Raw genomic sequence first — 23,221 nt, forward strand, 5'->3', positions numbered from 1 at the left:
CGTGTCCGGGTGGACGAGTTGCTGCATCAATGTATTCGGCTCCTCCGCACCGTTATATATACATTTTTTTTATACATTAAATTTAATTTATTTAATATATATATTTTTACGTGATTTTTTTTCTATCTGATGAGTCGGAAGCCTGCAGTATACGAGTGTGAATCTCCAGGCGAGATCACCCAGATCACTAGTGGCGAGAGCCTCACAGATGGAATAACGCTCAACGCGCATTCCCAATCAAGAAAACCGCACTTGGGTTATCAGTGGGGTCTTTGTATTTGTTGTTGTTAATCTGGCTGCTGAGCGCAGGCAAGAGGACCCAAAATGCTCAGCAGCGAGCAACAGAGAGAGGGGGGCTATTTTGGTGTAATGGGTAGGAGTGAGTACGTTTCCTGAATCGGGCGAGGTTGTAAGAACTTGGGAACACGGATGATGGGAGGCAGCTCCAAAGTGGAGCAGCGCAGGGAGAGAAGCAGAGGGAGAGAAGCAGAGGTAGAGAAGCGTGGTGGTTGGTGGTGGTGGTGGTTGGACACAGCATAGATGAGTATGGGTTGCGCTTTGTAGTACTTCCTGCAGGGAAATTCTTGTTTATTCACTCGGGGATCTTATTTAAGTGTATTCTTGTATGCCTTTTGGCGTCCTCTGGTCTAGCACCAATTGAGACGAGGCTCAAAAGAAAGCTGTCTCTGGTGTGGAGGACAATGCATATATTATCGGAGTGTGTTTTTTATTTGCATTTTGACCACAAGTATTGTGGTTAATGCACACACGATTCCTTGTAAAAAGGTTTCAGAAAAAAGGGGAAAACCCTTATAATTATTATTCTGGTCTCATTTGTCGACATATTTGATACAAATAGGTATATCGCAAATGGAAACTCCTCGCCGGTATAAACAACCGGAGCATTGTTGCGATTTTAAATTTGAGATTTTACGCAATAGCAAAAAATGAAATGGAGACTCGGCACCATCAAGTGGTGGGGCGTGGGGAGCAGTTGGCGTGAGTCACGTTGACCAGAAACCTGCGAGTGCACTGACAAAGACGCGAGCGAGGACAATGATACCCGCTAAATAGGTATGGGCGAACATAAAAAACACAAGCAGCGTATTTTAATAACTGTGGGTCGCTGCGAGTGGTCCAAATCACACCGGCACACGTTCACGGTGTTTAAGATTCGAGATGAATGCCAGAGGCTCCCAACAGCCAAACGAAAGCAACTTATCGAAGGTTCTTAGAGTCGCGGGAGAAATGTCCCAAAGCTGCCCCGCGCGGCCGCCTCGTTTTTACCGATTGCTGGGACACTTGAACAAACACTCCACGTTGCTTTGAGTGCCGTGTCCTTAGAGAATCCGCTGAAGCGGTGGCGCCAACAGATGCACTTGTGGCGTCTCGTCACGCGCTCGTCAATGGTGGCCGCAACGTGGGCCCCACTCACATTTCAGCCGAGTTCATTTCTGAAGATTCATTAATTTTAGCTGCTCTCACAAACAATAGATTACTTGCTCTACCCTACCTGCCCTTATGGGTGGGGTGGTCCTCAATGTGTTAGAGGTGCATTATAAGTCACCCGCTTTACTGGACATCTGTGAAAAAGAGTTTCAAAGCTCATCGGATTTCTCCAGGATAAATAAAGATTCAGATTCGGATGAACGCAAGCGTTGGACATTCTTGCATTCTTTGTGTGGACTGTGCTTTCCCAGTATGATCACTCCTGCTATTGATGGACTTCTACGTCGCTTGATTAATTGGTTGGAACAGGGACGTGAAATATTGTTTTGCATTTAATTACCCTTCTACTTAATTTCGGACTTTCATTCTTAGACTTTGGGAGGGCTTGTCGCACCGAAACACAAAGTCACGCTCAACATTTCCACTCCCCTTTTTTATCTGGGATGCTGCCACTGTGTAATGGTTGGCGCAGTGGATTTGCAATCCAGGGGTCAGCTGTTCAATCTCCCGGCACGCCAGTTGATAAAATTAACAGATTTCTTAAACCCCTACCCCCTGGCCTCTGTCCACCCCGCAGTATTAATGGGTTCACCACAGTTGGTCAATTGTGTCACGGGGTGGGGTGCAGTGTGGGTATTCCAACCCTTTCCGAGATGTTTGGCCAGTGTGGAAGAGTAGGCCAAACATATCCTCTAAATGAGACCCTTCCTCCAGCAGTGGCATGAGGAAGAAATTGTAGGGCCGCACCTTTTTACCTCTTTAAGCTTTTGACGAAAATCTGCGAACCAAATAATTTCTACGGCGCATTTTAATTTTATTAGGCTTAATCGGGACATGTTATTTTTTATTTTGGCGACTGTCGCACGTGAGCTTTAATTAATCGTGATTTTTAAGGGCGTTTCTTTTTTTTGCTTTGCAACATAATCCGTGTTCATTTCCTTTCGTCGCAGCTTTACTTTCGCTGGCGTGGAGACTGCAGTCACGAGGGGGGGTCGGGCGGGGGAGTTCGGTGTGCTCCGCTCGCTCGCCCTCACTCTCACGCCTTCAGCACACTTTTGACATTTTGTATTTCACGATTAGCTTCGCCGTTTCATTTTCTTTTTTTTTACGTCAAAAAACAGTGCGGAGCGAAAGAAAATCCAATCATTTAAATTTTAGTTTTTTTTACATAACAGGTCTGAGTTATTTTACTTTAATTTAGTCTCCGTACCGCTCGGCTGCCTTCACTGTATGCATAAGTATAATTTTACACTTCATTGGGTATTGTATAATGGCCCTGATGGAGAGCTACAGCCAAAGTGCATAAGCAGATGGAATACTAACAAGTAATGTGCAGAATGCATGATAGTATAGCTATGCAAATAGGACATGGAATAAACACAAACATGATTTAAAAGGTGAGCCAAGAAGGCGAAGTTGCAGCCCTGAAATTTCTTGACTTACTCCGCTGCTGGTGCCAGGGCCTCCACTGAAAGGAGCTCAAAAAAAAAGAGCCCTCCTCGATGGTATTTTGGCCTACTCTTCCACACTGGCCAGAGATTTTGGAAGAGGTGGGGGGGGGGGCACCCACACTTTACTCCAACGTGCACGACCTGCCGATCACAAAACCGCTGGGTGGGCCGAGGCGGCGACATTTAATACGTCCTGCCGACCGCTTCAACTGCCGCGCCGGGGAGAGAGCAGAGGTCGCAAACGGGTTTTGATTCCTTACCCATACCCGGCCCTACCCGTACCCTACCCGTACCCGGCCGGGTACGGGTAGGGTACGGGTATCGGGTACCTGATTGCGACCTCTGGGATGAAGCCATGGTGCAGGCACGGGTGGGTTGATTCTAGGAACTTGAATTGTGAGAAGAGACAAGACGTTGGGAAATGAGTGACAAACGGTTACTCACAATAACTCACGGTCTACCCGTACCCGGCCGCACCAGGGTCGCAAACGGGTATGGGGTACCTGGTTACGACCTCTGGGAGAGAGAGACAGAGAGAAAAAGTTAACGGCTAATGCAGTCGCGGGAATTTATTCAGTTTGCCCTGATCTTCTGTAACAAGCTGATGTTTACAAAAAAAAGGTGTTGAGTGGGTGTTGAAGGATAATACATTACTGGGGGGGGGGGGGGGGGTAGACACTTTAATGGGCAGGTTTGGAAGCGCATGCTTGTAATCCTACTGCTTGGGTGTGTGACCTCAGAGGATCCTGCAGGGCAAGTAGGATAGCAAATAGATCTTCGACCCACCTACCTATTTACACAGTGTGTTGATTTACGTGCGATGAAAGAGGGCCGTTGCCTGAAACGTTGCCTGTTAAATATTTTTTTGTTCCCATTTCAAGGCAGCGTTATTGACAAACGTGTTGAAATTATAAAAATGTTGATTGTGCTTGTTCCCTACTGCAAACACGGTAGCACCACAAAATAATTTATACACGAGCACACACGGTGCGTGTTAGCCCCTTGATTGCTTTCACATTTCCCAACCACTCCGATTTCCGACAACACGGCAAACAGCAATTATTAATTTATTTATGTTTTAATGCATCTGGACAAACCGTCCAAAGTGGGTTGTCAAACCCACATTCATCGTGGGAATCATCCTTCAGCCACGATTTATCCACTGCTGGCTTAAGGCCTGTCCAAAGCCATCACCATTTCTCACGGTACCACAATGCAACATTGTTTTAACTGCAGGAGCTCCTGAAAGCAAACATCGCGATGGCCGCCGGTGGTGTGTTAAACCTTTCGGGCCCCTGCCCAGGGCATGAATTAATTGCACAAGAAAGTGAAAGCAGCCTGAGTGCGATGGTGATTTTTTTCCACACTGGCTTTGTACAGTTATTCCCCCGTCGTTCACAAACTTGCTTTCCGCGATTTTGGCTTTTCCACCAATCGCATCTGGAACTCTCTACACGACTGCATTGAGAGAGCGGGAGAGAAAAAGTGATGACAGAGAATGTGATGTGAGAAAGTGATGAGATAAAGTGATGAGACACATGATCACCATAGTTTATATACGTATTTATTTCAGTTAATTCATTCCAAAGATAGGTTCTCGTAGGCCATTATTATTGTCCAGAACGTATCCCTCGCAAATAATGAGGGAATCCTGTATTGTGAACACAACAATGGACTCGCGCGCGACCTTTGCTTGCAACGCGCGCCGCTAAATGGCGGCTCCACCTTTCCCAGGTGGACGTCCGCCCGGTTGCGCTCCCTCCTATGGCGCACGCCCTCTTACCATCGCTCCTCTCGTCTTTACCGCCCGAACTCGTGATGGCGTCCTGCCCCAAATCCCACTTACTTTCCTCAACTGTCGATGGGTGAGACACCGCAGTAGATCCAGCGACCGTATGGCCTGTGGTGGAACCGCCCCCCTTTCGTCTGCTCTGTTTGCCCACCGCAGGCAGCTTGCCGTACGAGTACAAGGTGGTGATCGCTGGCAACCACGAGCTGACCTTCGACAAGAACTTCATGGCCGACCTCATCAAGCAGGACTACTACCGCTTCCCGTCGGTGACCAAGCTGAAGCCGGAAGACTACGACAACGTGCAGGGGCTGCTCACCAACTGCATCTACCTGCAGGATTCGGAGGTCACGGTCAAGGGCTTCCGCATCTACGGCTCGCCCTGGTGAGTACCTCGCCCTCGCCCCAAAGGCACGTGCCATGCCCACTGTGGCTCTAATGTGTCAAAGCAGCCCAGTTTTTACGAAAGTCAAAGGACTAGAGTGAGCCCTTTAATCTAATGCACGATGTGAATGTATGTAAAAAAAGCAAGTTTGGCTGGAAATTCATAGATTGTTACTGGAAGCTTTTAAGTTGAATTAACCTCTTAGTAATTACTGGTATGCTGCCATCGAGGGTGTTGTAGTAAGTGCACGAGACTTGTAATCCAGAGTCACCGCCTTTGACCTCCCAGTGTTACGTTTGAAATCATGTGGCAAGTCTCTTAAATCCCCCCCCCCCGCACCCCCCGTCGTCTCTGTCCACCCAGCAAGTGTAAATGGCTACACCACAGTTGGATCGATCGGCAGATGGCGTGTGGTGGGGTGAAGCGTGGGGACTTTCACCTCTTCCAGGATCCCCAGCCGGTGCAGAAAGGCGGGTCAAAATGTCGTCTCGCGGGGCTCTCTGGAACTTATTTTAGTTGGGGCCCATCTATCAGCAGTGGCGTGAGCAATACATTGCAGAGATTTACCTCTGATAAACTCTTGAGCAATAATATTAATAATATGATTGTCTTTTTTGGATTCATATTCTATATCTTTTAGATCCTTGGCAGATCTGTAGGGAGTTAACTTTTTGTTCGAATGATGCTCGGGAACAATATAGTAGAGATGATCCAGATTTGCGCAGCACGAATACTTACATCGTAAATTCAAATACAAGGCACATTCATATGTCTGTCTACTTTTCTTGAGGGAGAATGAATGCAAACGTTTCAGTGTTCAAAATCCGGTGACTGTCAGGTAGATTTTAGAATATATTTTTGTTAATATTTTCAATAATTGCTAATTCTTCTTGCTTCTATTAGCCCTTTTTAATGGGAAAAAATATTTACTATAATTCGTTGTTTTTTCTGCTTCATGAACTCAATTGCCTATAATTCTAATTATTCTTGTAATGGTTTAATTATCATGAAGGTACCCTGGTAATACACTTATCCACCTTTTGTGGCAGTAATCCCGGAGAAAGGTAAAATCAAACATCATCGCGACTAATATTATTCATAATAAAGATTTTTGGGTTAAATCGCGTAAGCAGAAATGTGTCGTAACAGCAATGACATCATCTTGCTCCGTTTAAGACCGGCAGCAGGTGGGTGGCTTCACTATTCTGCCAAATCTCCCGATGGTGCTGGTTGATGTAATTACCAGCGAAACGTCGTACTACTCAAATTGTAAATATTGTGGATTTACTCTCCAACACACGTCAGACGCTGTCTCCCCGACAGACCTGGTCTTCACCTGAGGACGGCTGCTTGCGTTGTGGCCGAAACGTCGTGAGAATTATTTTATTATGTTTTATTTTTATTATTTTATTACTTCCCTTCTACGTGACTTTACCGAAAGAACCAAGAAGATGAATCCCTGCAGTCACGAAAGCTTTAAATCGAAATTTAATTGACGTTTTGTTTACGTGACAAATCCCTTACTAATTGGCTGTGTTGGGTGGTGGAGGGTTACGACACATTTATACTGATGCGATCTAACCCAAAAAAATCTTAACTCCCGGTCAATTGCATTTGAAAACCTTCAGAGTTTATAAAAAAAATTCATTTCGTACAAAAACGTAGCCACGACTGTGAATAGTTGCTTTTGCAAACTTGCTCGAAATGTAAAGCGCACACTTTAAACACATTAAAATGTTAATTGAGACATTATACCGGGAGCACAGCAGTAGATTTGTGCTTCATTCGCACGGTTTGCAGATGCCGCTAAATGGCAGTTGGCAAGATTGTTATCGCAGTTAGCAACTAATAATGCTTATTATCATTGTTATTCTATGCGGTGTGCGATTGGCTCGCAGAAACCCTTTCGCCACAACAGATAGATTTGACTTTCCCCGCAATGGCAAAAAATGAATGATTATTGAATCGAATTATTGTGACCATGAATCCTGAAAGTTCCATGACTCCCAGAGGGAGTGAATCACTGCCTGCCCAATGCACGCACGGATGCACGCATGCTTCTGTCCTTTAACTCGTACGTTTTATAACGCTTGAAAATAATACATCCAGGACTTTCGACGCGGGCTTAACCTAAAGAAATTGCCGTGGCTCAATTAAAACGTGGACCACGGCTTTCCTTCTATAAATTTGAATCTGTCATGAGGTGACCCACATTATCGAGGGGTTACCACAATTGCTCACGCCACTGCAGCCCTACGGATCATCGTCAAGACCGACTCCTCTGGGGTGGGGCTCTCTAATTGACCCCCGCATCGCCACGTGGCCCGCTTTATTATGGCTGGAAATAGATTTTACTAGATTTCGGGCGAAGTGTCGCTACTGAAGTTTTCCCCCGTGCTCAGCATTCCGCCGTTCTACCCTGGAAAGCGAACCCTACCAAGGAGGGCAAAAAAACTGGCACTGGGTCGGTTAACGCGGCTCGCAGCTGGCAGGCGGCATTTCCTCTGTATTTTAGGCCCAAAGCCAAACACGTGGGAGCATGTGTTTTACGTAACACATCTCCGGAGCGTTCGCTGCTTTAGCGTGGAGATTTTTTTTTAGAAGCCCTTGTGATGTGCCCCCCCCCCCCTATTACTACGAAAGCCTCTCTCTCTTTTTTTTTCCTTTTACCTGCAGGCTCCAATAATTAGCACCGTGAGCGAGCGGGGCCAGAAGGCATTGGGAGGGCTATATTATCACAGACCCAGTTTTGGAACCTTCCACCAGATGAGTGGATTCTGCTTTGTGAAAATCAGCAGATTGGTTTATTATTTATATATATAATACAATGCATACAAAATATATAGTGCAGTGTGTCCTTCAGACAACTGCTTTGTGTATTTTTTTCCTCTCCAGATCATTTCAATGAATGTCTCCTGCTTTAAGGAAAAATGTACAATTGATTCTGTAATGTAGCAAGTAACCTTGTCTGATTTCCAAAGTGTACACATACATACAAACATACTCGCATATATACACACACTGCTATGCACTTGTACATTCACAAGTCAAAGGTCACCCAGACATGTAGAATGTGCAAGCAATTGCCATTCCCGTACAGCTCCGTCTCTATCTCTTTCATGGACACATGCAACACAATATACATGTAATGGTAAGGGCATTCATTCGTGGACTAAACAAACAACATAAATAAACCCGCTTGTCCTCTTGCAATCATTCGCACAAAACATGTTCTTCGCATGAAAGACTAAAATTAGTCGAGTATTTAGCCGAGCTTCTTAAACAAAGGCGAGCGTGAAAGCAACGTTCGCTTGCCTCTCCACCTCGAGCCCGTCGCGAAGGGGCCCCACCTAACTGCTGAGCGGTCGGTAATGAGCGTCTGCTTGACTAATTGCCGCGGAGGATACGATGCAGCGTGCTGCGGCCACTGCCGCTGTTTTAGGTGCACGACCATCTGTTCGCGGTACAAACACCCAGCGCTTCTCCTGAGCGGGGCCCCCGCCATACAAATGAGCTCACCGTTGTCTATCTGGACGGCAATGAAGTGTGTACAAAGCAGCTTCTGTCCCGTAAACCCGCCTCGGGAGAGCAGTAAAACTCCCATTTACCGAGCGTCCGTCTTTGTCTCCGTGACAGAATGATCAAAGCGCTCTGTTCAATTAGCTCCCACAGCAGTCGTTCAGGTTTCATGTTGGGAGAAAGTGATAAATCACCGGGTCATTTTTCTTCGGTCAGAGACACCCAAGCCTGTGCGTGCGTGCGTGCACACGCAAGTTGCACGCGCGACTTCGGCAAAACTTGCCGCGTTATTGCACGAGTCCGAAACGATTGCCGTGCCTTGAAAGGTTATAGAGTGACGAGCGGTTCTGTTGCCTGACGACTGCTGCCAGCCTTTGTCTAGGCTGTGTTTTTGGAAACAGATCCCCGGTGGCGACTGCTCGGATATTAAATCTGCAATCGGCGTAAATTGAGCGTCGTCTCTGTCGCTGCGTCGCACGAAACACTGCACAACGGGAACGGGTTTGGAATGAAAGAATGAATGGGTGTGAATTTGAATGAATCGGACGCGTCCTGGTTGCCGCACTTGTTCTTCAAACAATAGCGGGCTGCAAGGAATGTCGTGCAAAAAAAGAGCATTTCGCCAAAACACAAATGAGAAGGAAATCTACGGTAACCATAGAACAACAGCAGCAGCAGTCTGGTATGGATGTGCATACCTGGAAACTGGGTCCAAAACACGCCATTCGAGTTAGATTCCTGGCCATGGGTAACATCAGTGGTGAGTGCCCTCCCTGCCCCCTCACCAACCTGCACTGACCAGTGCGGTGAAGTACGGCAAAATTAAAATAAAAACTCACACGACCTGGAGAGGCCTTAATCCATTGGTGAATTGATATTGGCCGGATTTTTACTATTTTTTACATATATTTAGACAATGCATTGTAAAATGGCCTGCTCATAACTGAGCATTGTATGGACCAACACACGGATAAAATATATATTTATATATATTTCTTATGAAGCTGATATTGTTCGCACGTTGCCATGATTAACGCCGAAGTTAATATACCGATAGTCACCTTAACCTTGGCAGGCCTAAACGCGCGTCGTCAACCTGACAGCACGGATGGCTTCCGACGGCCTCGTATCGACGCCGTCGCTCAGAGCCATTTGAGGCGGGGGGGGGGGGGGGGTGGTGGTGGTGGGGGTGAACCGCGGCGGCGAGAGATGGGCCAAGTTTCCATCGGGCGGCCGTCAACCAGCGAGCGAAGCGACCGGTCGTGCCGCCCTTATCGCCGCGACTCTCTCTCTCCAAGCTGCACGGTCGGTCGCCCCGGTGGTGGCGGCGGCGGTTGCTGCTGCCCGTGTCGAAATGCGAAGGGGCCGTTCGACCGAGATCGACGCGCTCTCAAACGTCGCTTCGGTGGTTCGCTCGCCACGGTGGCAGTTGCGAATGTGCAAAAATAACGGGGGGGGGGGGGGCAGGGGGGGGGCGGAAGGGTTGGGCAAAAGAATCTTCAAGAGGCGTTTTTAGCAACGCAGGCCCCTGCGGAGATGGGCAGCGTGGCAACGCCGCGCAACAAGCAGGCGGCACTCATTAACGGAACACCCCAAAAATAAACGTGGGTGCCAAATGCATTAGTAACACATTTTACAATAATTAAAGTCACGCAAACGTTAATGATGATGATTTTTGGCTCCAAAATAATGGGAGAAGAGCCAAAGGAGGAAAACGTGCAACGGCGTGCAAACAAGAAGGCAGAATGCTAATCGAGCTCTTCTTGAATCTGCTCAAAGGAAATGGCCAACGGGTGGCACTGGAACATTCGTTTTCATCATCATCAATCATCTTTTGTCGTCATCTATGATGAATCCACTGCTGGATAACCCAAGCCGTCAACAATCCATCCAGCTCCTGCACATGTAGCCAATTTGGAGTGATACAGTGGCGAGATGTTAACTATCTCGCCTAGGTATGGAGGAGGTCGTGGGTTCGATCACCGACCCTGACCACTGTATATTTGTTCTCCCTGCGGTCGCGTGGATTTTTCTCTGGGTCCTCCGGTTTTTCCCCTCCACATTTAGAAACGTGTGTCTGGAGTATTTGGCTGCTATAAATTTCCACACGGCGACAAGCCACTTTGTTGAGCCGTCATTTGTGATAGCCAGCTCAGTGTGCCTATTCCTGGTAAAATAAAAACAAATTTAAGTTTAGTTTAGATTTTCATCGCTCCGTCTTCATAGTTGTTTTAACAGTGCTTAGGGCACATGCTTAGATATTGTTCCTCTGCAATTATGGGTCTCAAGTATTGATGGATAGTATCAGTGGCTAGGACATGCCATCCGTGATCGTGCAAATAGCATTGTCGTTCCAAAATAAAAAATACTTTATGTATACTTTTTTTGCACCTTCTGAGAAATGTTAATACGGTACAGTATTGAAATTTTATTTCTGCAGATTGAATGCATCCATTCCGTCATGATGTACGGATGTCCCTGTTGTAACTCACCCGGTAGGGCATGTACTCTGCAAATTTACATCGCCAAACTTAAAATATGAATCTTAGTGAGTCATGGCAATCCGGTGTGCATGCAAATTGATTCGTGTTTTTTTCACTCCGGGCCGAGTCTACGGTTTTTGGTTTGCAGAACTTTCCCTTGTGCGGGCAAGTAGGTTGATAGATATATAGTCGGTGTTTAAAGCGCAGCGCATGAAACGAATAATTAAATAAAGCCATTTGCTTTGTCGCACCCTGCCATATGTGGTTTAGAAGTCCATGAAAGGTTCTGTCAATATTTGCGTTCTTTGTTTTCAAAAATAATTGCTTGCCCAATTTAACAATTTTTATTGTGGGCTAATTCTTGGTTTTATCCTGCGTTTTATTTTCCCAGAACATGGTTTTAACTTCAGTTGGGAAAAAAAAATTTGCGGATTAATATAATAACGGTGCATAAACTGTACATATACCTTTACTATGTTTATTGTTTACTGTTAACACTTTTACTGTGACCTTTGAACCAGAGGCATGTACTGCATGGCTCTGCTGGTTATCTGTGAACAGAATGATTTATATGCTAAAAGAGCTCTTCACACACACAAACTGTGGGAATAAATAAGCCTTTGAGTGGACATGAAAGCCCAAAAATAATCTGTAAAATTCACATTCAAAGATAATGTGCAGACAGCATAAATTTTAAACTCATTTAATATTTCGTATGCGGTTTATTATCCGTTGTATTCCTTGCGTGCGGCACATACATGGCTATTAATATATATGCAAGCAACGTGTTATATCCACAATGCTACCGAACTGTGAATTTTAATGCACATTATTATAGAATGACTGCAGCATGCTCAAATGTATGTAAATGAACGGCTCAGTACGGGCACCAGAGAAAGAGAGGGAAGAGAGAGAGAAAAACAAAATGCAAGCGTGTTATTATTCAACGTGCTTAACCTAGTAATGTTTGGGGTTGGGGGGGTCACGGCTCTTAGCCTTGAACATGCCAGTTGGGAGAAGACTAAATAGTGAAGGGGTTAGAGCTGGGGGTAGGATGGGTGGGCTGCTGGCGGTGGGAGATTTAATCCGGGTTAATTACCAGGGCCTTGCCCCCCCCCCCCAAAAAAAAGCCCTCACGGGAAGTGTCAGCCCCCACCGCCAGATGTCACGCGAGGTCTCAAATCCCAGTAGAGATTATTAATTTGCCTTGGAATACCGCTGCCCAGAGGCGGTGTGGCGGCAGCGAAACAGCCTGCTTTAATGGGCTGCATTTGTCCTTGTCGAGCGGGGGGGGGGGGGGGGCGGTTGAGGCTGCTGTGCCGTGCAGAACACCGTGCTCGGTTTCTGTCGCGTCAAAAATATACAAGCTCCGCCGGGTGGCGTGGCGTGGTGCGGGCTTGACCCCGGTGCGGGCTTGACCCCGGTGCGGGCCCGACACCGGCGCGGCACGAACCCCGTCCGCACGATCGCCGCCTTCCTCCAACGCGGCGCGCCGCGGGGTCGTTAAGAAGTGTGTTGACCGATTCTCTGTGTCGTTTTACATAACATTTCGATACTTTGCTAGGTTATTTAATTTTAGTGTGTCTCTTTCTCCCCCTAAGCCTGCTCACTCCTTTTTGTTGTACTCATTGACATGTAAATTTTGTCTCTAACCCCTCCCTCTCGCTGCCTCCGCCCCCCTCTGTCTATTTAAGGCCACCCCACAGAGACGATCACCCCTCTCTGTACCTGTGTTGCCTGCTGTGTGTATCTTGGTGATATCTGTCTGCTTATATGTCTGTCTATATTTTTTTCTGGTTAGATTTTATGTCGCTATTTCATTATACCTGATGATGATTGCTTGTGTTGCAATCGAAACGTCGTACGTTATTATTTCATTTGTTATTTTTTCTTTATACGTGACTTTACCGAAAGAACCAAAGAATCGTTAAGAAGTATTGCGAAAAAATTCAAGCGCCTATATTGAGTGTCCTTGCGGGGTGGCTCGCAGTGGATTGATTTGGAAATCGTCATTGTCTTTTTTTATTCCCCAAGGTGACGAAGTGGCGTTGTCCTCTTACACAGTCACACCGCTCTGCTCTCTCTCCGAACGTGGGCACTTTTGTGGGAACGATGGCACTGTTATGTTTTCGCTTGCGTCTCCTTGAGGAATACATAGAATATGACTCGGTAATTTATGATCTGGCTATGTTTTAAATATGTGTGTATATACGGGGTGTTTTAAAAAGATGGACCTAATTTCAAAGCAGTATATTTCGCGATGGCAACATGTTACAATTACACGAAAAGTTACAAACGGTTTCATGAGTTATCACATTTTACAAAACCATTTTATAAATGCTCTGTGTGCCCTCCACCTACTGTACGGACAACATCGAGACGATAGTTGAATTCGTTCCAAACGCCTCTCAAAGTGTCTTCTTCCACTGAAGTCACCGCTGCCGTGATTCTGTTTTTGAGGTCATCCAGATTATAGTCGCTAATGGTGGCACAAAAACACCATGGTCTTTGACGTATCCCCACAATAAAAAAGTCGCAGGGTGTGATGTGTGGGGATCTTGGGGGCCAAGAGTGTAGCGTCAAGTCTTGGGGTCCCGTGCGACCTATCCAACGTTGAGGCAGTGTGTCTTGCGAATGACTGAGGCTCGGGGCTGTTTGTGCGCTGGGAGAGGCATCTAGCGGTAATCATTTGAAACTCTCTCTATGCCCCGCCCTTTCAAGCGGTAAGAGTTTCATTCATGGGCGGTTCGTGGTTGCAGAGATACAGCGATTTCACATCGGGTCCATCCTTTTCAAACACCTTCTATATGTATAGTTTTAAACATCCGTTGCTGAGCACAGGCAACAACAACAAATTGTCAAGTGGCCAGCAACAAACAGCACCATCAGTTAACGCATTAATTGCATTGAGCCTGATTATAACAGCTGGGGGGGGGGGGGGGGAAGGCGATGGGAGAGAGTTCCAAAGTTGAGCGGTGTGATGAAAGATGCAGAAAGAGAAGTGCTGAGACCTGCATTGTGGTGGTTGAACGCAGTTGGAATGAGACGAAACAATGAGTCTGGTAGACCAAGTCTTCAACATAGGTGGAGGAATAAAGTAATGAAAGTCAACCGAAACAGTGACCATGATAGTATCGATAGAAGAGTGATGAGTAGGCAACTGACCGCCGGTGACCGAGTGATTGGAGTGAGTAATATAATTACAGTAGAACTTCTCTCTTAACGAGCACCCCTGTTCACGACAAATCGCTTAACGACGGGCCTCCATCGAGCCCAATGTGTAGTGTATAGTGTAGTGTATAGTAGCGTAGTGTATAGTGTAGTGTACAGTAGTGTACTGTCTCCATAGAGCCAAATGTGTAGTGTATAGTAGTGTATAGTTTAGTGTATAGTAGTGTAGTGTATAGTGTAGTGTAGAGTGTAGACTATAGTAGTGTAGTGTATAGTAGTGTAGTGTATAGTGTAGTGTACAGTAGTGTACTGTCTCCATAGAGCCAAATGTGTAGTGTATAGTAGTGTAGTGTATAGTAGTGTATAGTTTAGTGTGTATAGTGTAGTGTACAGTAGTGTCCTGTCTCCATATAGCCCAAGGTGTAGTGTATAGTAGTGTAGTGTATAGTAGTGTAGTGTCTCCATAGAGCCCAATGTGTCGTCTATAGTAGTGTAGTGTATAGTAGTATAGTGTATAGTAGTGTAGTGTCTCCATAGTGCCCAATGTGTTCGCTTATCGACCATTCACCTGTTAACGACGGGCTTTGTAGGTCCAGTAAAATTTAGCAATGCATGGCTTAACCATGTTTATTTTAATATTATGTGTTTATAATGTCGTTATTATCTTTATGTATTAATATACATTGTTTAAATATTATAAAGTCCTATACTCACTGAACGACCAAATCACCAAACGGCCAGTTTCGTGTAACCAATTACTATATCTGTATTTAAAAAAGAAAAGTAACATTCATTAACCCATATGAGGTTGACTCCATGTTGAAAAATAAAAAGTTCTGTGCGCGTAACAACAAAAAATACTTTCCCATGATTCACTCGATCACGTGACGCGCATGAGTCTATAATTCTTAGCTGAAGAGGGGATTGGCATCCTCAGATTTGTAATTTGGCAGATGCGGTCAGGCGCTTTCAAATTTATGCGAATACATTTTTCAGGGGGCGCTTCGTCGACGCTACAAATAATACACGTTTAGGGAAAAAAAATATGGAAATGGATCTGTAGCCTGGGAGACAATGATTCGCTGCTGCCACTGCCGGATGTGGTGAAACTCTACTCTGTGTGGCATTGAGATCAGCTTTGTCTTCTTGTTACTCCAGTTTAGCAACTAGTGGGAAACGTTCGTTCAAAAGTATGGCTATCAAATCAAGAGTACTTATCGTATTTTGCACCGTGACGTGCTCGCCACAAATGAACCACAATGCTTTGCTGATCTCGTCAAGGAGCATAAATGATCACGCGAACTCTGGTCATCCTTGCAGCAGCATCGGCTATTGGTTATCCATCGAATAAAGACGGTCACCGAATCGCGGCGCTTTCAGATGCGCTTCTGTGGCTCTGGAACCGTCTTCCTTCCGATATTAGGAAGCCACTGGAGCTATGCATTTTAAAATCTCGATTTAAAACTCACTTCTTTCGGACTGCTTTTTGTGCTTAGTTTGTTGTCCTACCTCCTAACCTCCGATATTAGCACGGTTGGCTCCGTACGGTGCGGAAGAAGTTCAACATACATATTGATTTCTTGAAAGATGTTTGTCATTGCGCTTATAACTGGGAAACCAAAACGAGAACGAGGATGAGTAATATGCCACACGTCAGCAAATATTTCCCTTTTCAAAACCAAGTTTTTTTTTTAATGGCATAGCCTGACCCGGACAGCAGGCAACAAACATCGGAGTGATTGGTTGTTTGCGATTGCTCGCTGGAGACTCATATTGATGGACGGCTAAATTACAGGATTTTTTAACTCATCACTGCACTGCTTTATTTATTGAACGGTACCGCCGTTCGTGCGTTGAAAAAAAAAAATGTTTGTTTGTCCATCTGTCATTCTGCTTTTAAACTCGAGAGTAACAAAACAAATACACAACATCCTTCCTGAGCACGTGGCCTGGAGCAGTGAGACACTGCCAAAGCTGCTCGCGCCACATAAAATATCAAGCATTGCGTAACAATCACCTCACACCCGACATATGTATTATTTGTGAAGATTATATTGTTTTTACTCAGGGCAGATATGCTTATCTTGCAGATACGTATGGTCCCCATCCACACTCCCTCCCCCCCAAGTCTATCCGACACAAGTTAAATTCAAATAAAAAAAAACTTGAATATCACAATAAGGCATTCCATGATAGCACTCTGGTGACATCGGCCATGCAATGTGGCTAAAACTTAACGGGGAAAGACGCTATGATCTTATCGCAGCGATTCCACTCGCGCCTTCTCGCCGATGCGATTAGCTGTGACTGGACGATTTTTCGTTGCTATCTCATTTACAACGCCTTCAATCTCGAGGTAAGACAGCGCAGGACGCAACAGTCTGTGAACGGATCTGCTGGTTAAGAGGAGAAGAGCCTTTGTTTCAAACTCCACCCCCCACCTTGAGGAAGGTAGCAAAAGGTGTTGCAGCCTTTTAGCCAAAACTGCTTTGGATGAGAAAATTACGAGGCTGGAATTTTCTGCCTCCGCTTCGCCGCAGAAGGATGCGTGGCCGTGTGAGCTCGTCGTGAGAAGTCGTCGTGTGTTTGGGCTCTCCAATTTACATGGCAGGAGAGAGAGGGCCTGGGCAGGTTCCAATGCCTAAATGTAACTGTACTTGAGAGAAACGAGACCGTAATCCATATTTCTCAGTTGCCGCCTTGTGTCTTTTTTTTTGCTCCCAAGCGTTTTAAGTTGCCTGGCACGCGCGTGTGTGGGTGCGCTTGCCCGCCGCGTTTCTTCGTTGCAGCATAAATAAGGAAATTGTGGTGTAAGGACCTTATTGAATTTTTTTTCCCCTTGCAAAAACATCACATTCCAACCTGGCCGTATATATATGACTTATGAACGGCGGTGTGACCTGTGTTATTACAGGGTTGCCCTTGTGGTGATTTCCCGGAAGAGTATGCCCATGTGAGCAGTATCGTGCTATATCCATTTACTTTGAGGTTTATAAAGTACATATAAAAAGGGTCAGGTCCTGCGTCCGTGTGTGTGTGTGTGGGGAGCGGTCGTGTCGTCGTGGTTAGTGCACTATACAAATCCGGCGACCCATGTTCAAATCCCTCTCGCTGTAAAAATCAGCGCTGAAGGTCTGAACTGGTTCTGAGCCTCCCCGAGGTCAACTCTGCCTGAAACGGGTACTTGATTTGGTGGGTAAACAGCAGCACTGGGGAGACAAAGGCGGACGGGCGTGGCATTGGCCGTGCCGGCCTTGAAGAAGTGCTCACTCAGAGCACAGTGCCCCAACAGTCTATCAAAGGCTGAATGGGGGGGGGGGCATCTTTATCTCGGTGTGTGCATGCACACAACACGTTTGCAGTGCCGCGAGCCACAACCGGTCACTGTGCTTTGAGCAGAGACCAGATTCACGGAGAGCCTGGGGGGGGGGGGGGGGGGGTGTACAGCGTAGAGAGACATGCGGCACAATTTCTCCCACGATCACATCGCATTGTTAAAAGGAGACACTTGATTTTCCCGAATGGTTTTTTCTTTTTTTTGCGTCATTATTAAAAGTACATTTACGAACCTGACCCGGATTAGGAGTTGTTGCTTCCACGGAAGAGGTGGGATGTGTTGAGCCATTCTGGCACCGGTGCTGTGGTAAATATCCTGAGCTGTCTCTCCGCAGAGAACCCAGCGAGTCATAAATGTAATGCCTTGATTTATTATTAAAATTCTCTGTACTCTACAGTATACGTACGTTTGCTGTTTCAGCGACTATACAGGGGGAAAATACATTTAGTAAATAAAATATAAGAACCAATATTTTTTGCTGGCTGGTTAAAAAAAAAAAATCCAACATATTTCCCCATGGGCTTAAACGAAATAATTGGAAGAATAGATTTTTTTTTTTTCAGAGCCAGGCCAATTGCTCTTCCAGAGTCGCAGTTCAAGTGTTAAACGTGATAATTACTGAAATTAATGTAGGTTTTTTTTTTAATACAAAACATCGTTCTTCAGTTCCACGGGTCACAGGTCCTCCCATGCAATAAGCGGGCATTGAATCTCAACGGGCTCTCTGCGAGGCCCCTCAAAAAAGAAAAAGCACGGCAGGTGGACCAATGCCGCATGAGCACGGAGCCGACACGGCCAAGATCCTGGGTGTGAATCTGGGTTTCTGACGGGAGTGATTGTCAACCGGATTGTTGAGCGTGGCAAGTCAATGGGCTCAACCCGGGCTGTCAATGATTGCACGAAACGCTCCTCCCATCTACCCCCTCCATTTTCTGAAACGTTGTTTGTCAAATCTCAGCTTTGATAACTTTAATAACTTTGGCTTGATTGACATGCGATGAAAACACTTTGCTGGGCACAGATGAGGCATCCCCTTAAGTGTGGTTAAAGAGGCCTGTCGAAGGGTAGTTCTGTGACCTCATCTTCGCGAGTCCGCTCTCTGGGAGATAATCAACGTGGTCCTCTGGAGTTCTTAATGGGAGTATATTCCCTGTGCACCGTGATGCCGATTTGACTAATAGAATGTAATTTGCAAAAGAAAAGCAAGCTGCATAATTCTGAATGCTTGATGGGTAAACAACACCCCTGGGTACGGGATTGAGCTGTAGGAGATAGGAGATGGTGTAATGAGACCCTCCTGGGCTAAACTGCTGCAGGGTAATACTATGCATGTTGACATTGATGAGCTTAAAAAAATAAATGAAATGTGTGTGCTCAGTATCTTGCAGTAATGCCATTGTATTTAAGTCACATTTTTAATATTTTTTTCTCAATTTTATTCGAATCCCATTATTGACAACCTGTCGTGGGACAAAATATCCATTGGGAGCTCTGGCAGAGTAATGCGTCAAGCCCGTTAGAGAATGCCCTGCGGAAGGTGATATCGCAAAACTACATCTGAGACCCCTCCCAGTGACCTCCATAAGCCAAACTTGGGGGGCACTGCCCTGTAGCACACACCCTGCAAACGTAGAAACGTTCCGCGCATGGCAAGGGAAACGGATATTTTTTTCTTTTAATTCTCAACCGAAATTCAATATCGTAATTTTTGTGTGTGTGTGTGCTAACCGAGCTGAGACCATTAACTCTGCTACGCTTGACAGCCCCGATTTAAACGTGGCAAGCTGAAAGCTGGATTCGTACTCGGCATCTCAGCATTTGCTGGCCCTACCCTGACCCTGAGGACACCGTTAGATCTCTACGTATTACAATACAAAAATATATATACTGCATTCCTATGGCCAAATCACTAAAGGTTCTGCTCAATTTGCTTTGATGTCCGAAGCAAAGTAAGCTTGAGCCTGGGCCGTGCTTTAAATGGGTGACCAGCGTGCCGAGCAGTTTATCGGCTGCGGAAAGGCTGCTATTTTGTGGGCAGCAGAGGGCGGTGCAACATGATCCATTGTTCCACTGCACTTCTATGCTTCCTGCTTTCACCAACCCGCACTGATCAGCGTGGTGAAGTACAGTCAAATAATTCCCACGACCAGCGCAGTGTTGGATGGACAAAGGGCGGCTGCACATGTCCACGCATGTCTGCTGCACTGAAAGGCGTGCACAGGCAAATGATTGCGGGTACTTGCAGCCTGCAGATAATGAACTTGACGATGGTAATAGTGATGATACTAAAGGTAATTATTGATAGTGATGGTGATTGATGGTGATGATGATGATGATGGAGATGATGGATGGTGATGATGATGATGTATGATGATGATGATGATTGATGATGACAGTGGTGTTGTTTGTGATGGTCCCCACCCAGGACCCCGTGGTATTATGGCTGGGGCTTTAACCTGCAGCGGGGACAGCCGCTCCTCGACAAGTGGAACCTGATCCCCGAGGGAATCGATGTGCTCATGACGCACGGTCCTCCCCTGGGTACGGAGAATACTGCACTCCTCACCTCCGGCGCCACCACCACCACGATCCTCCAGAACCACAACTACCACCACCCATTCTCCACCACCACCTTCCAGCACTACCACCGCCACCACGATCCCCCAAAACTACCACCACCACCACCACCGCCACCACCGACTCTCCACCACCACCTTCCAGCACTACCACAATCTCAACTCTCCACCACCACTACTAGCCTCCAGTGCCGCCACCACCACTTTCCAGCACTATAATTTCTTCCACCACTCACTCTCCACCACCACCACGACCACCACCACAACCACGATCCCCCAGAACCACCACTACCACCACCCACTCTCCACCACCACCACCACCACCACCACCTTCCAGCACTACTACCACCACCACCACGATCCCCCAAAACCACCACCACGATCCCCCAGAACCACCACTACCACCACCCACTCTCCACCACCACCTTCCAGCACTATCATTTCTTCCACCACTCACTCTCCACCACCACCACGACCACCACCACCACGATCCCCCAGAACCACCACTACCACCACTCACTCTCCACCACCACCACGATCCCCCAGAACAACCACCACTACCACCACCCACTCTCCACCACCACCACGATCCCCCAGAACCACCACCACGATCCCCCAGAACCACCACTACCACCCACTCTCCACCACCACCACGATCCCCCAGAACCACCACCACGATCCCCCAGAACCACCACTACCACCACTCACTCTCCACCACCACCACGATCCCCCAGAACTACCATTACCACCACCCACTCTCCACCACCACCACCTTCCAGCACCACGGGGTGCTACGGTGGCGAGATGTTAACGACCTCGCCTGGTATTCAGGAGGTCGTAGGTTTGATCCCGACCCTGATGCCTGCTGCACATTTGGAGTTTGCGTATCTCTCTCCCCGTGGTCGCGTGCATTATTCTCCGGGTCTTCCGGTTTTTCCCTCCACATTTAGAAACATTTCACGGCTATAAATTTCCACATGATAAGCCACTTCATTGAGCTATCATTTGCGGCCAGGTCGCTTATGAAAAATAGCTATATAGCTCCGTGGGCCTTAACTGGTAAAATAAAAAAAAGTTTAATTTACAGTTTAGTTTTACCACCACCCTCCACTCTTGCCACTATAATCACCACTACCCCCAATATCTCACCACCACAACCGTCACCTCCTTTCTACCACCGCTTCCACCACCTATCGCACATGGCCACCACAACCACCACCACCACCTCCATCACCCACCTGCTCACCACCACCACCACCTCCTTCACTCACCACCACCATTACCACCACCATCACCCACTCACCACCACCACCTCCATCACCCACTCACCACCACCACCTCCATCACCCACTCACCATCACCACCCACTCACCACCACCACCACCCACTCACCACCACCACCTCCACCACCACCCACTCACCACCACCATCACCCACTCACCACCACCATCACCCACTCACCACCACCATCACCCACTCACCACCACCACCATCACCCACTCTCCACCACCCCCACCATCACCCACTCACCACCACCATCACCCACTCACCCCCCCCACCCACTCTCCACCCCCCTCCCACTCTGCTCCACCGCTTTCCGTCTCACACTGCCTGGATACAGCAGTTACAAAACAAACCCCTAATGAATGAATGCGTCCACTACCCCCGGCTTCATGCTGGCTGCATTGAGGACTTGTAAAACAACACAAAAAATTGCCCTTACTATGTGGTCCTCTTTTGTTTGCCACTTCCTCGACACAGAACGACCAATGCCACTTTGTGCCCTTAATGGTGGCCGGCGCCCCCAGTGCCTTCATTCATTCATTCTTGCAATTGTTGCTTTCAATCCCTGCTCCCCCATCCGATTCCTTGACCACGGCATTATTCGACTCGTTTTGCGTCTTTGTTGTTTCTTTGCGCGCTCATTATATTGAGCGGTTTTGCGCAGCGACCGCTCCGTCGTTCAGCAGACCGCCGGGTCTGGAAACTGTTGGGAGAATGGTGACATCTTCTTGGTTCTTTCGGTAAAGTCACGTAGAATGGAAATAATAAAATCATAAAAATAAAACATAATAAAATAATTCTCACGACGTTTTGGCCACAACGCAAGCAGCCGTCCTCAGGTGGAGAACAGGTCTGTCGAGAAGTCAGACTCTGTCAGACTCTGTCTTCTCGACAGACCTGTAAAGTCACGTAGAATGAAAATAATAAAATAATAAAAATAAAACATAATAAAATAATTCTCACGACGTTTCGGCCACAACGCAAGCAGCCGTCCTCAGGTGGAGAACAGGTCTGTCGAGAAGACAGTCTGACAGAAGACAGTCTGACAGTCTGTCTTCTCGACAGACCTGTTCTCCACCTGAGGACGGCTGCTTGCGTTGTGGCCGAAACGTCGTGAGAATTATTTTAGAATGTTTTATTTTTATTATTTTATTATTTTCATTTTACGTGACTTTACCGAAAGAACCAAGAAGATGAATCCCTGCAGTCACGAAAGCTTTAAATCGAAAAAAGAATGCTGACACTTTGTTGATGCACGTACATCCGTCCGTGTCTAACGGAGAGGGGGAATCAACACGAGGGTGGTTATTGATTAATTGAAATGCAGTGCGATGGCATATGCCTCCGGGGACTGGAGGCATAGGCAGATATGTAAATAGGTCAGATATGTGAACGGCTATAGAAAATTATTAGTGTTCCCGTATCGAGATGAAGGGCAAACTGCTTTGAAGATGAGCAACTGCTCGACTGTGCTTTAGTAGTGAGCGAATGTATGGGAGATTAACATTCGTTACTGGATGTGAAAAGATCGGATTTGTGTGAACATCGATACAAAAATGCCCTGGGTGTTTGGCAGTTAATTGGCCAGGGCAGACATGTTACAGTCAGGTATGCCACATACTGGAGAATGAGTGTTTGCACAACAGTACTCCAGCGACACAGATTTGATTCTTGGCTACAATGAACATCATTGGTTATCGGCACTTTAACCTCGTCAGAGGACTCTACCCGAGGTCGACTCAGCCTAAGATGAGTAGCTTTTGCAGTGTGAGTATCA

At 46.7% G+C, this 23,221-nt stretch overlaps 1 protein-coding gene across 1 annotated transcript in view; it reads left to right on the forward strand.

Annotated features, from left to right (window-relative positions):
• The window catches only part of LOC133351541 (metallophosphoesterase MPPED2-like), a 53,836-nt gene that overhangs the window by 26,031 nt on the left and 4,584 nt on the right, over positions 1 to 23,221 (forward strand). The window contains 2 exon segments of the mRNA XM_061566838.1: positions 4,849 to 5,074; positions 20,010 to 20,125. Of these exon segments, the coding sequence (XP_061422822.1) occupies positions 4,849 to 5,074; positions 20,010 to 20,125 (342 nt within the window).

The sequence above is a fragment of the Lethenteron reissneri genome, chromosome 37, assembly GCF_015708825.2.
Source record: "Lethenteron reissneri isolate LAM-NWPU_2019-01 chromosome 37, ASM1570882v1, whole genome shotgun sequence".
Lineage (NCBI taxonomy): Eukaryota > Metazoa > Chordata > Hyperoartia > Petromyzontiformes > Petromyzontidae > Lethenteron > Lethenteron reissneri.